Here is a 14,915-nt window from a genome sequence, read left to right as displayed (position 1 = left end):
ATAGTATATTACTATATTACCCTTTGTGCTAATAAAAAACAATGTTATTATATTTTATTTTCAATAATGAAATTAATTAAACAATATTATTAATAAATTAAGTAATATTTCTCAATTAATATAATTCTCCATTTTTTATCTTTATTTATTTATTTATTTATTATTATTATTGTTTATTTTAAATTATAGTTAGACTAAATGAGGAAGAGATTAAACAATATTATTTAATAGATTAAGTAATATTTCTCAATTTATATAACTCTCTATTTTTTATCATTATTTATTTATTATTATTATTATTTTTTATATTAAGAAAAAAGAAACTAGAGTCACATATAAATTGCTACATCACAACCACCACAACCAACATAACAACCTATCAATTCTCATTATAATTTGTCATTACAATATTTGCAAATAATATATGACAACCTAGCAATTTGTGATATATGACAATTCACTATCATACACAACTCTAACCATTATTAATACAAATCAAATAGAAACACAATTATAAATCAACAAACATGATGAAAGTAAGAAAATTCTCCCACTTGGTTTTGTTATTACAACATTTGCAAGTAATTTGTTTCGCCATTACATTAAATAAAAATACCCCTTGGTTTTGCCATTACAACATTGGCCAAAAAACACACTTGTAGACATTAACAAAAACATTGTCAAATTCAAGATTGTCTACTCCTTTGCACTTGTTTAAGCCTATAACAAATAAGAAGATAATAATTAGTACAATGTCTAATATTCACAAGTATGCAAAAGGAAAATTTTCGCCAACGATAAATGTTTACCTTTTGTTTTTTTCATTCATGTGGTTCTCGATCATAACCCATTGAAGTCAACAATAAAGATTTACGAAACTCATTTGGACATCCCATTATACCTTCCAACATCTTGGGATCATTGATGAGGAATAAGTAAGCTTTGTTCAAAAAAGGTTGTGAGAACCCTAAATTCACAAGCATGACCCATACATCAGACGCTTTAATTGAATTTGTGTTTTGACCAAATGTGTTCAAAATATTGTTGGTCACATTCAACACATTCTTTGATACTTCAACTATTGTCGTCGTTGATTGAACAAATGCATTAGACATCGCTTTCCACCGCCGTAGAAAACTTGCCATCGTCATCACGACTATAAGATCTTCTAACCTTCTTCGACCTAGAAGAACTTGGAACTCGGGGGATGCTTCATCTCCAAGCTCATCATCATGAATTTCTATGTTTTCATTGTCCCCCAAATTCTCTAGGTTTGCTGTGTTTTGGGAAACCATAAAAATCAATGTCATCAATCGCACTCGAACAAGAACCACCGGATAAATTCATTGAATTTTGACGTCGTCGTTGCCTCATTTCAGATGCAGTCTCAGCATGTTGCCCCGTCGCTCTATCTTGTCCATAAAGTTGAACCAACTTGTCATAGTTTCTAATACTCTTATTCATCCACTCTGCTGCTTCTGGTTTGGCATGCATATGAAGAAATGGTAAAAATATTATATCTAATAATATAAACATTAACTTGCATTTCTATTTGTTAAACAAAAGAAAAAAATACCTCAATTAAGTGTTGCCATACTTCTGGTTCAGCATCCCACATTTCTTTTGTTGTATTCCAAGCAAATCCACTCATCCCGTTCTTGAAAATATCATAGCACCTAGTAAATGCTCTTTTAATGTTTTTCATTCGGTTTTGAGCCTTCTCCTTATCTATTGTCTTCTTTGGAAATTTTCCCTTTAACTCATTGACAATGTTATCTAATGCATGTGTTGTGAAGGTGCCGCCAACTCTATTGCCCATTGTTTGTTGATGCAAGTATGCATCAATTAAAGAATCATCCATACTAAAGTTCCAAACACACATGGCATTTCCATCATGAGCATTTGTATTTGTTTTTCTCCTTGGCATACTCAAACTACAACAACAAACAACAAAATTAGTATCTTCATATATACACCTCCATTAAGAGCATAAATTACATACATAAATGACCACACATTAAATTCACATTGCAATTAATACTATTAAGTTTGCATTGCAATTAATACTATAACAAAAGAATCCATACAAGCCATACATTAAATTCAAACTGATACAAATAAGCATCCACTAGCTAATATAACAAAACATACATTAAGACAACATGAAAACACTTCTTTAACGGAAATTATTCATTATAATTAAGCCACATTTCAGCTGCAATAGCATCTCTAATTAACTCTCCTTCCATGGTTTCTTCAGTATTTTCCCGACTGATATGATGTTCCTCTGGTGCTTCCTCTGCAAGTTCAGTATCAACTTGTGCAAGTATATCATCATCAGGATCCGCACACATTAAATAATTGTGTAAGATACAACATGCAAAAATGATTTTCTTTTGTGTTTCCAAACCATAATGAGGCTCTGTAGAACTCTCAATTATAGGGAAACGCTTCTTAACAACACCAAATGCTCATTCAATAGCGTTGCGCAAAGACGCGTGTCGAAGATTAAATAATTCCCTTGCATTTCGAGGTGGATTCCGTGAGTACTCTTTCAAGTGATATCGCTCCCCCCTATAAGGTGTTATAAGTCCACGTCGCAACATAAAACCGGCATCAACTAGATAATATTTCCCTAGACATAAAACAAACTTTGTTATATAGCATTTATTGTGTCTATGTAATATTATATGTTCTCATAAGTACCTTCTGGAATTTTAAGAGGGCATGTTCTACTTAAGGCATTCTTCATAATCCTTGAGTCAGATGCAGTACCTTCCCAACCAGGTAACACATATGTGAATTTCATATCAAATGTGCATGCAGCTAAAATATTTTGTGTTGGGTATTCTTTTCTCCCACGATACTTGGGAGCTTCGGTATTTGAAACTTTTACACGAATATGTGTACCATCAATAGCACCAACACAGTCCTGTGAAATAATTTAAAATTTTCATTTTCAACATACACACATTCATACTAAATTTATAATTTAATAAGTATACTTTGTTACCTTAAAGTATGGATAAAATCTAGTGATGTTGAATATTTCTGAAGGAATTTGTATACCATCGGGTTGTTTTAAGAATTTACCCTCCAACTCTACTATAGCTTGCAACACATTGTGAAAATGACGAAAAATAGTCTCACCGGAACGCCTGAAAAAGAAGGATAATTCACGGTGCGAAACATTATGACCTAATAGGTATAGTGTTTTCGCAACTTGTTCCTCAATGGTAACTTGTCTTGATGGTCTAAGACCTCCTTCTCTTACTAACATGTCACACAATCCTTGAAAGGCTCCATGACTCATACGTATCATGTTATGACATAAATTACTTGTAAGTAAATGTGACATTAATCCATCTCGTGCTCGATCTGCTTCAAGCCGGACTTCACGTGGGATTTGGCATCTAGTAAGTTCATCCCTACGTCTCGCATACCAACCAATTATGATGGTGATGAACTCAATTGTTACTAGTTGATGTACGTGTAACAGTTTTATAAACTGGTCGTTCAATGTAATTAGGGCCAATAGAAGTTTAGCCAACATTTGGTTTTCATCATCCATCTAAACATAACAAATTTATTAATTAAAATAAAAATAAAATATATATATAAAGGAAAAGTAATACTAACTGCAAAATAGAAGGTAATAAAAATATATGTAAATGCATATCCACCAAACAAAAGGAGATACATGCATCTAATAACATGCATGGTGACATATTCCAAGAATTTTAACAAAGTAAACCTTGTTGGCTCGAAGACATCTGTAGAAAAAAAAATTTAGCTTTTAATTCATACTCCCTTTTGTTTTTCTAGCTTTGCCCTCTATTTAAAAAACAAAAACAAAAAAACCATTCGTTCAAAAAAAATAAAAAAATAAAAATAATAAATAAAAAAATAAAAACCATCGCTTTCAAAAGAAAACCATGTGTTAGGTAACCATGGGTAGCCATGATAATTCATTTAAACTATTCATCCATTATTCCTAGTTTTTACATGCAAATTTAAATAAAATATTATCTATGTAATTATTTCAACACATCAATACATGCAAAACCGATAGAGGGGAAAAGGGTCATATTTATATATTCAAATCAGTATTTAGCAAATGATGTGAGACTATTTTGTTATTCTAATATATCTCTTAATGTGTATTATTTCTCACTCTAACTAATACTATTGCATTAAGTAAGCAAATTAACAAAACTTGGGTATTATAATAGAGGTAATTAAATCATGTGGGCTTTATAATTTGAACATAATTAATGATATAGGAATCATGGAACCAAAAAAAAAAAAAATGAATAAATAACTAATTTGAAATGACTACTTAGAAGATACCTCGCCTGTTATTTTATGATTAAATTAAAAACCATAATTTAACTAAGTGGAGTTTTTCATAATGGTAAAAACACCCTACTTTTATTCACTGCTTCTTATATAATTTTGGTCCTCTTCTTATATATGTAAATGATGTATTAACAAATATAGTTTGTATCCTAATCACAAAGATTCATTACATTAAGTTTGAGCTAATAAATAAAAATATTCATATCTTCCAATGAGTACATCAAGGAGGTCACAGGGTTCAATTTATCTTTATGCTACCCAAACTCGGTTTGTATCCTAATCACAAAGATTCATTACATTAAGTTTGAGCTAATAAATAAAAGTATTCACATCTTCCAATGAGTACATCCCTCTAAAACAATTGTCTGAACCAATTAAATTATTGAGCAAAATGCAAAATTTTAGGAATGGTTTCTGACAAAAGGTTTTGAAAAAATGATACAGCAAAGCTTCAAACCATGCCAGTGTTATAACAAGTTACAATGGTCAGTAACCTAATTGGAAGATCCGACGAGTTGACAATATTTGCAATATGAAGGGAACTGTCAAGAAAAAGAAAATGAGCCAAAACAAGAATTGAGTTCGAGGCTCCAATTATCGTGTCTCACAATATTTAGTGAATATGATGTAACCTTGATTGTGATGAAGCACAAGATAGGAATAAATAAAATCATAAATTGATCAGAGACACAGATGGCAAGCAAAGAGAGATGAAGTGTACATAAATACCTTGAGCGGCGACGGTAATGTCTCCGAGGAGGTTTAGCAACTCCGGTGGCTCCGAGGCGGCGGCGGCAGCGACGGTGGCGAGGGTGTTCTTTGGAACCCTAGTGGAAGGAGAAGAACAAATTTAGAACAAGATACCAACTTTCCCTCATTCACTGAAAAATATATTAGAGTTGTGTTTGGAATTATTTGAAACTTACAAGGGTATTTTTGTCTCAAACCAAAAAAATACCAACTCCAAAACCTCCCCAACCCTCCAATTTGGAGGGTTGAGAAACTTGAGTAAAATGGGGGTTTTAAAACCTTCACAACCCTCCCCAACCCTTACCTTCCCTTAAAAACCCCCTCCCCAAGCATGGGTTTTTAAAAACCCTTCCTTTACCCTACCTCCAAAAACCCCCATCCAAGCAAAGCCTAAGGAAACCCTAAATCTCCCACAAAAAAAGTAAAAAATAGAAAAGCCAAATTACAAACCTTCTTGCGGATCAGGAATCGAGTAACCCACGACCTCCTCAGACTTCACCGGAGCACGAAGCTCCTTTTTTGTACCCAGTCTTCCCATAAACCATGACATCGAAGCCACGATCACCATCAAAGATGAAGATAATGAAATCCCCATCGGTTATCGAGTGTGCTTCCGTGAATGACTCCCATCCACGATCACCATTAATTAAATTTGGTGCTAACATTACTCTAAAAATAAAAGAGATAATTTCAAAGAAAGGAACCATGAACTGTATAAATAAACAGCTAAACTAAGAAAAAAAAAACATTAAATCCAATAGTTTCAGAGGACAAAGACATTGCCCCAAAAAGCTTCTGTCTTCCTCAAATTATCATTCATCTCTTCAAAGATCCTCTTGTTTTGTTCTCCTCCATCTGCATGAAAACTTTCATGGCGACCATATTATCATCAAAGTACTAAGCATAAGGATGTTCTCTCGGCCCTAGTTTCTGGTACTTGCTGAACTACTTCTCAGCTTCATCGTTCTTCTTCAGCATCGAATATATGATCCCCTGGAAAAAGTACGGCCTGAAATCCCTCGGCTCTTCTGTGACCATTCTCTCATACACCTTGAGTGCATCGTTATACTTCCCTTTGACAACCCTAATCTGAGCCACCAACAACCTGAAATCCCTTAAATCGTCCTTCCTACCTTCCTCTTGAACATCTCGATCTCACGCTCAACTCTTTTGTGGACAACCTCAAGCTTTGTGCCGCTTTGGTACTCATAAGCCACCATGACAAGGCCGTGATAGGCTTTCACAAGGAAGGTGTTCTTGGAGATGAGATCCTCGAACAACTGCTTAGCGGCATCAGGGTTGCCAACGTGGCTATGTAGGTGGGCCTTGAGGAGGGGGAGGTCCTTATCGTTGGGTTCCAGAGCAATGAGGCAGTCGATGATGGCAATAGCATCGGGGAGGAGATTAGCCTTGACTTTGAGCTCAAGGAGGGATCAGAGCGCCTTGATGTCGTCTGAATCAGAGGCGAGGCGAGGCGAAGCAAGGAGAGGTGGTCTTTGAGGGTGCGGACTTTCCCAACATCGGTGAGGTATTCGGGGAGAGTCTCGAGATGAAAGATGGGGATGGCGGTGAGGGATGGCTTGAGAGGGTAGCCGAGGAAGGCGGTGAGCGCAACGGCGGCGGTGGCGGCGTCGGAGCAGACAAGGGTTCAGATAGGATCAAGGGTGAGGCTTGAGAGTGGCCCGAAGAGGGGAAATGGTTTCGAGAAGATGGAGAGGCGGGGGATGGAAATCGTGGCGCGACGAGAAAGGGGGTGAAAAGTGAGGACTTTATAATATTTATCTAGGTAAAATCCCCTATTTGGTCCCTATATTTTACTTGTTTTGTCTTTTAAGTCCCTTTATTTTAATTTGGTGTCAGGAAGTCCCTCTATTATTCAAATTAGTAAAATCAAGTCCTAGCCACAACCACCATTACTTTTGCGGTCCAATGGGGCTGACATGGCATTCTTAAAGGATAACACATTAATTAATTAATTTTTTCAGACAAAATGTCTTCCTAATCAAGAGGATCCGGATCCGATTATCCTAGACCCGATAAAACCTCTGCTTTACCCCCACCAGTGGCCAAAAAAACCCTTGCTCACCGTCAGCTTCCTCCTGACCTCAACGACATCGACATCCCAAGCCACACTGCAAGTCATCCTTCTCCGAACTGCAACCGCATCATCATCCTATGCCATCCTGCAATCCCACTAGTGGCCCCCTTGCTCAACATCATCTCCTATACTTCCCTTTCGTTCACCTCACCCCCACAAGCTTAATCGCCACCATCAATGCAGACAAGAAACGCCTCCACCTCCACCTCCATAAACCGGCACCACAGCCCTAATAGTTTTATTATCCCATGTATTCAAAAAACAATTATTTCCGTAATGATGAACACCTCCTCTACTACTGTAGGCCACATCAACAACATTTTTTTTTTGTGGTAATTCAGCAAGCCAATGTAAAAAATTCTGCTTGAATTTTGCATGTTTTAAAGGAGTCTGCAGGGATTAATTTGTAAGAAATTAACAATCTTGCAAGACCAATCGGTAGAACAACAATACATTAACATATACAATTATGCAATACAAATCTGTAGGACATCAATTTTGCAAGTTTTAAAGAATTCTGCAGTAATTAATTTGTAAGTAAATAACAATTATGCAAGAAAATTTCTGCAGCCAATCCTTATAGATGAACAAAACTCACAAATGTCTAGGACATTCACAAACTCCAGTCCCAATTCCATTTATATAAATTTATATCAATTCCATCATTGATATAAGTACACTTGTTGCAATTAACCAATGTGTATGCCAACCACATACATAACAAAATTTTAACAAAAACACATTACTATAACCCATTACTGTAAATTACATTAACAAATCCAAAGTACATTCAGAGACAACAAAATCTAGTAATAAAACTCTATTTTTTTTACTACTCCATGGTTGAAGCTCCAGGATTTTGTATTGATGTAGTAGTTGTCCTGCTCTCCTGAGTTGGTATTTCTATAAGGTCCACTGAAGTATTTGACTGTTTGTTTCCTTCCTCATGTTTCTTTCTCCCTGCAGAAGCCCTTAAATTTCTTCTTCCCAGACCATCATAGACACCAACCCTATATTGATAGCCATTAAAAAAGGCAGAAGTTGAGATGCTTTAAAAGGAAAAACATTACAATCAATTCAGCAGTAGTCATGAATGAAGAGGAATTGGAAGGTTCTCTGCCAACAATAATTCCCCCATTATGAGCACCCTGGACATATAAAATACAAATGTCACAATTTTTAAAATTGCATAACTCATCAACTTTCCAAAGGAGATTAATATTCTTACCCTTAAAACCTGTATTGGAGGCATTGCTGCCGAAGACTTCTTTCTCCCTTTGATTGTAACATCTGCATTCTTATTTTGGGTAGATGATTCTGATATGTTGTTAGTTGTGCCTGCATCAAGGAAAAAATATACATAAATTGTGGGCAACTAACAGACAAAAAGGAAAAAATACTTACAGATGCATTAGTCCTTTTAGTCCTTTTTGGGCAGGTGCTATTGTTGTTAGCTATGTCATGCATCAAGAAAAAATTATAGCTAATGGCCAGTTAATTAACATGGAGGGAAAAAATAGAAACTTACATCTATGTTAGACTTTTTTGTGCAGGTGATCTTGTTGTGGCCTTCAACATGGCAATAATTGCACTTGAATACTCTGCCCCTTCTTGACAGTTTTGTTTTACTTTTGTTTTTGGTTTCCAAAGGCTCTCTCCTCCTTTTCTTAACTGGTCGACTTGGCATTCTTTTCACAAAAGGAGGCAGAAAGGCCCTTCATCACTCACTGGCCAGAAATCCCTACCTTTTACTGGATTAACTGCAAATTGATATGCCTTTTCATATGTTTCTTTTCTGAACCAATGAGCTATATAATTAGTTGGGTCTTCCCCTTGAAAAGCAATAGCTGCCATACCATGTTAACAAGGGATGCCTGTTTTGCCACAAGGGCATGTTTGTTCAGCAAGCGTTATAACATAGGCTTCTCTTTCATGCAACATGAGGTTATCCCAATAAACTTCATGCTTGTTACTTCCATTCCACTCAACTTGCCACTTTGCACTCTTTTGCCTTTCTTTTTCAATCTTGGCAATAACATTTGGCCCATAATCCCCTGCCCATCTGCTAGCATAGTCCTTTTTCACTGCAATCCTCGTCATCACATACTGCCTAATTGTTTCTAGCATAGAGATAATTGGTCTACTCCTTGCATCTAGGACCACTCCATTAAAAGTTTCACACATGTTGTTATCGATTACCTCGCATTTAACCAGATCATTAAAATATGCTTAGCACCAACCTTGAATTGGTCATTTCTCAAGTAACTCTTCAACAGCATTGTCTCCACCTTTCATCTTCCTCATTTGGTCCAAATGATTCTTCATCTCTGGGATGCTTGTAGATCTGGCCACATTCCAGAATTGAAGTTGTAACTCATTTCCTTGATGTTTCTTGCCCCACCTCACATAGATGTGCCTTGCACACATCCTATGCTCAATAAAAGATAGAAGATCTTTCACTGCATGGATTAAACCCTGCATAAAAAAGAAAAATAATTCAAGTGCATGACTAGCTAATGTAAATAGCTTGAGCGATTGTTTCATTGGAATGTGTTGTGTACCTTCTGCATATCACTTATTAAAGACCATCCCAACCCTTCTCCCATGCCAAGATCAATCTTCAAATTTTTGAAAAACCATGTCCATGTCTCAGTAGTTTCCTTCTCAACAACAGCCCATGCTAAAGGGAACATTTGGTTGTTCCCATCCCTACCTACAGTCATAAGCAATTGCCCTTTAAGTAGCCCTTTAAGAAAACAACCATCTACACCTATGATCTGCCTGCAACCAACTAAAAACCCTTCTCTGACAGCAGCCAAGCAGATGTACATCTTCTGGAACACAGACAACTCATTATGGTTAACCTTCTCAGGCACAACAAGCACACTGCTTCCTGGATTGGTTGCTTGTAACTCAAGTGCATAATTGTTAAGCACCTTGAAGTCTTCCCTAAACTGCTCTTTAGTTTTTTTCATCACTAAGCTCTTGGCATTCCTGCATACTTTACTGGTGTTGAGAACTCAACAAGTTCATCCTTGAACAGTTTGAGATCTTTAAACCTAAGATCCAGCGAAAAGTCCACCAAAGTGGTTTTAGGGTCATAAATTGTCCTGCATGACTTGTGCCTCCTTGCATCATCTCCAGCAGATCCATCACTTGTGTCATCATAGCTACCAGGATCTGATCAGCCCATGTAATCACTTTCATATCCACAAACTTTCCCCCTATTTGTGTCATGGCTATGCTCAATACATGCTGCTTGCCATTCAACTCCAAAGTTACCCTCATTTCCACTAGCTTCATCAACATTTCTAACATTTTCACTATCTTTCCCCTGTATTTCCTTCTTCAGCTGTATAAATTTTTTGACTTTATCCCTAGCCCCTGCTATCTCATCATCGGCATCTGAGTTAAAATCAAGGAATGAGACATCTACAAGCATATCTGCATCATCCCTACTTGAGTTTGTCTCACTGGCACTCTCAGATTCCTGCTCCACATCCAACTCCAAAACATCCTATTGCAAATCAACATCTAACCCCACAGTGTTATCAAAATCAGACAGTAATACTTCTGGCAAGGGCTTATCTTGCTTGGCACACGATGTTTCCACATAAAGATCAGCTGTCCAAGCCTCTCTTAACCTATCAACCAAGCCTACAATGCTTGCATCATTACATACTATTTTCACTGCCCCCTCGTCATCTATGTAGAATAATTTGACATCCTGCCTAATGTCATAACCAAGTTCCTTGATGTCTCCCAACAAATCCCAATGACATAGTCTGTCTGGGTCAACAACGAACTCATTTATATTCCCATTGACATATCTAATTTTCCCTTCTCTTACAAGCGACCCTCCATGGTGATATTTAAGAGTGTACTCACAGCTATTCATGGTTCTGTATACCCAAAACAAAAACAAAAAAAACCAACATTAAGCAATTAATTCACAATAAAGGCCAAATTATATATGTGGAATTTTGTGGCAGTTATAGGTCTAGTAAATCTAGTAACCTATCCTAGTGAACAACTGAGTCTTTTTAGGTTTTATGATGCACAACCTATACAATAAAATCATAATAAAGGCCAAAACTATGTGGAATTTTCAGCAAAGGAAATAACTATGACTAGTAAAAGACCAGATCAAACCATTAAAATCAACATTTGAACTATATATATATGGAGAGATTTTAGAAGGTAATATGCATATAAATATTAAGGTAGCGTGATGTCAGTTAATAAATTTAAGATGAACAAAGCACGCTTGGCCTCAACCCGCCAAAATGTGGCTCGTGGGTTAGTGGGCTAATTGGCCCATAACACAACTTGGACCACTGATTCAGGTTGCAATGAACACAAGTACACACCACAGGTCCACAACCAAGTGCAAGCTTTTCATGAAATAGAATATATAATTTTACCCAAATAAAAAAAAATTGGCAATAATATATATATATATATATATTTCTGAATTCTAGGTAGAAAGGATAATGTATCATTAAGTATTCATAAGATTTGAGCTTAGTGGCCACTTCCTTCAATTTATCCATCAGGCTAGTGCCTTTAGTTAATCTATTTTTAGTTTATAGTGGCACCATCCATGTAGAAGATGCTATAATAGCCCCAAAAAAAACCCATTAAGAACTCATTAATGACATGCTTAATTTCTTAGGCAGACGATGTTAAAAGGACATAATCCATGAGGATCTTTGAGGTCATTTGTTCTGCATATCAAGTCCAAGAAAGAATTTATTATAATAATTGGTTGTGGAGTGTGACTCATAAAGAGTAATTTGATATGTTGAAGGAACCATTATGTTTGACAAATCAACTCTTATTGAGTATTTTTATTCATGCAAAAAAAAAATGATAAAAAAGATGACCTAAAAAGTAAATGGGAGTCATGGTGATAATAATGGTCCCCATTCTCAGAGTCCCTACCATGAAAAAGCTGAAAGGAAAGCTCTAATGGTCCCTAATTAGAAATTTATTAAGGCTAATTGGGCAATGAAAAGAGGTAACATCTCTTAAAACCTCAAGTAACACTTAAACCCTAATGGTGAACGAATTGGTCAAGGTTGTAATTTGTAAATGGGGTAAAAATAACAACAAACATAGTAATTCAAACCTAAGAGACATAAATGCAGTGCTAATTGTTTGCCTAATTGGTTGACAGTGGGGAGTACCTTTTTTGAAGGGTTTCTCGTGGTCGATGAATAGTGACTGAGCACTGGTTTGTGCATATGAAAGATAGCGATTACAGTGGGGAGTACCTTGTTTGGCAACTGGTGGGGTTGCAGTGTAGCTTGGGATGCCGATGCCGTTGAGGTCAGGAGGAAGCTGACGTTGAGCAAGTGTTTTCTTGGCCACAAGTAGTGGTGGGGGTAAAGCAGAGGTTTTATCTGGTCTAGGATAATCGGATCCGGATTCGCTTGATTAGGAAGACATTTTGTCCAAAAAAATTAATTAATTAATGTGTTATCCTTTAAGAATGCCACGTCAGCGCCATTGGACGGCAAAAGTAACAGTCGTTGTGGCCAGGACTTGATTTTACCAATTTGAATAATGAGGGACTTCCTAAGGCCAAATTAAAATAAAGGGACTAAAAGGGCAAAACAGGTAAAATACAGGGACCAAATAGGGGATTTTACCCATTTATCTAGGTAAAGCGGCAGACCTCGGAAATCCGCTGTCTAACTTGGGTCGTTACAACACATGTTTCTTATAGTGCATGCATGTATGAATGGTGTGGCTCAACTATGGCAACGGAGAAATTTAGGGCAACCCCTAGTGTATGCATTAGCTAGGCGGCTATGACGACAATGACTTACATTTCCATTTACATTTAGGGCAACCCCTAGTGTATGCACTCCTTTTCATTTGGATTGATGGTACCATAGCTGATCACTCTACCTGCTTCACAGTTGCTTGCCATGAGAGTGCACATCACCAACGCAATTAGAATCCACACACGAACGAGCGCCATCTTTTAATATGTTCCAACCTAAAATTTCATCGAGCTAAAGTTAATCACAAACTTCTAATTAAGTTATGAATATAATAGTGTAATCGATGAAAAACATTCAGGAGATGTTGAACGTACATACCTCTTGGCTCTTATTAATGTGGATGAATGACTATTGGCGCATGCATAATTTCTTCATTATGGAATTTATAGAATAATGAGAGGCTGGAAGGCTACAAGAGGGAATGAGTGATTGGGAGTGTTTTGTGGAGGTTGACTGGATGCTGGCTAATGATTCTAAGAGAATTTTAAGGGATAGAGGTTGGACTTCAATTAACTTTATGAAACTTAAAAATATACTTACGGCTATTAACCTCCATAAAGCATTGATAAATGCTATAATTATTAATGTTATAACAGTAGCAGTTATCGTTTTAGATTATTTATAATAACTATGTTGATATTGAAATGTTGATGATCCTTGGATTAACATTATTAGTGTAAGATAATATGAGAGAAGAAGCATTAATCTCATTAGCATAACATCCCAATAAATAGATATATGAGTGTATACATGAGTGTGTATGAACAGAAGGATACAAACTATACATATACATTATACATAGATGTATATTACTTTAACACGCCCCCTCAAACTCACGGTTGGTTGTAAACCGAGAGTTTGTTAACCTGGAATTGAAATTGAGCTATAGTATATGTCTTAGTAAAAACATCATCAAGCTGCTGAGTAGAGGCAACATACGGAAGAAGAATACTGTCAGCAAGATAATGATGACGAACAAAGTGAAAAGAGACCTCAAGATGCTTCATGCGCTCATGAAATACAGGATTTGCAACAATTTTGATAGCACTCTGGTTATCACAATAGATAGGAGTGGGGACAGATGTGGAGACACCAAAGTCCATCAAAATTTGAAGCAACCAAAGAACTTTCTTAGCAGTGGAGAACATAGCAGCATACTCAACCTCAGTAGTGGATAGACCAATAGTGGATTGTTTCTTGCTTTTCCAAGAGATAAGTGAATCTCCAAGAAAAATGCAAAAACCAGTAGTAGATCTCCAATCAGTAGCATTACCTTGCCTGTCAAAATCACAGTATGCACACAACTCAAAAGAGGACATGGCAGAAAAAAAATAGAGATCGAGTGAAAGTGCTACGGAGGTACCGAAGAACCTGTAAAAGTGCAGCATAATGAGTAGATCGGGAAGCACTAACAAACTACCTAAGAACATGAACAACATACACAATATCGGGCCGAGTGATGGTTAAATAAACAAAAGCACCCGCAAGTGCTCGATAGCGGGTAGGATTAGTCAACAACTCATCATCAGAGGAAAAGAGACGATGATGCAACTCAATAGGAGTAGAGGCAGTGTGGAGATCAGTAATGCCAACTCATAAAAAAATATCAGAAATGTACTTCTGTTGAGACACCAAGTAATCTCGACAAAAATAAGCTCCTCAAGACCCAGAAAGTAACGAAGAAATCCAAGGTCTTTCATCTAAAACTCGGTGTGTAACTGCTGTTTTAGAGAAAGAATAGTAACAGCATCATCATCAGAAATGACCATATCATCAACATAAAGAAGAAGAATAGTGAGGCCTTAAGGAGTCTGTCAAGTGAAGAGAGCATAATCCTGATAGCTCTCAGTAAAACCAAGAGCAAGAACCATATTGCGAAATGCTCAAACCAGGCATGAGGAGCCTGTTTGAGTCCA

At 36.6% G+C, this 14,915-nt stretch overlaps 1 protein-coding gene across 1 annotated transcript; it reads right to left on the bottom strand.

The window, feature by feature from the left end:
- Positions 1-6,054: 6,054 nt before the first annotated feature.
- On the bottom strand, positions 6,055-7,252 carry LOC120256233 (protein SLOW GREEN 1, chloroplastic-like). Its single transcript, XM_039263961.1, has 3 exons — positions 7,196-7,252; positions 6,243-6,518; positions 6,055-6,198 (listed from the first exon to the last, which is right to left on the bottom strand). The coding sequence occupies exons 1-3, from the start codon at positions 7,250-7,252 to the stop codon at positions 6,055-6,057; spliced, it is 477 nt and encodes a 158-aa protein (XP_039119895.1).
- Between the last annotated feature and the right edge of the window lie 7,663 nt (positions 7,253-14,915).

Source organism: Dioscorea cayenensis, unplaced genomic scaffold (assembly GCF_009730915.1).
Source record: "Dioscorea cayenensis subsp. rotundata cultivar TDr96_F1 unplaced genomic scaffold, TDr96_F1_v2_PseudoChromosome.rev07_lg8_w22 25.fasta BLBR01001344.1, whole genome shotgun sequence".
Classification (NCBI taxonomy): Eukaryota; Viridiplantae; Streptophyta; class Magnoliopsida; order Dioscoreales; family Dioscoreaceae; genus Dioscorea; species Dioscorea cayenensis.
This window is presented reverse-complemented; position numbering and strand designations above follow the sequence as displayed.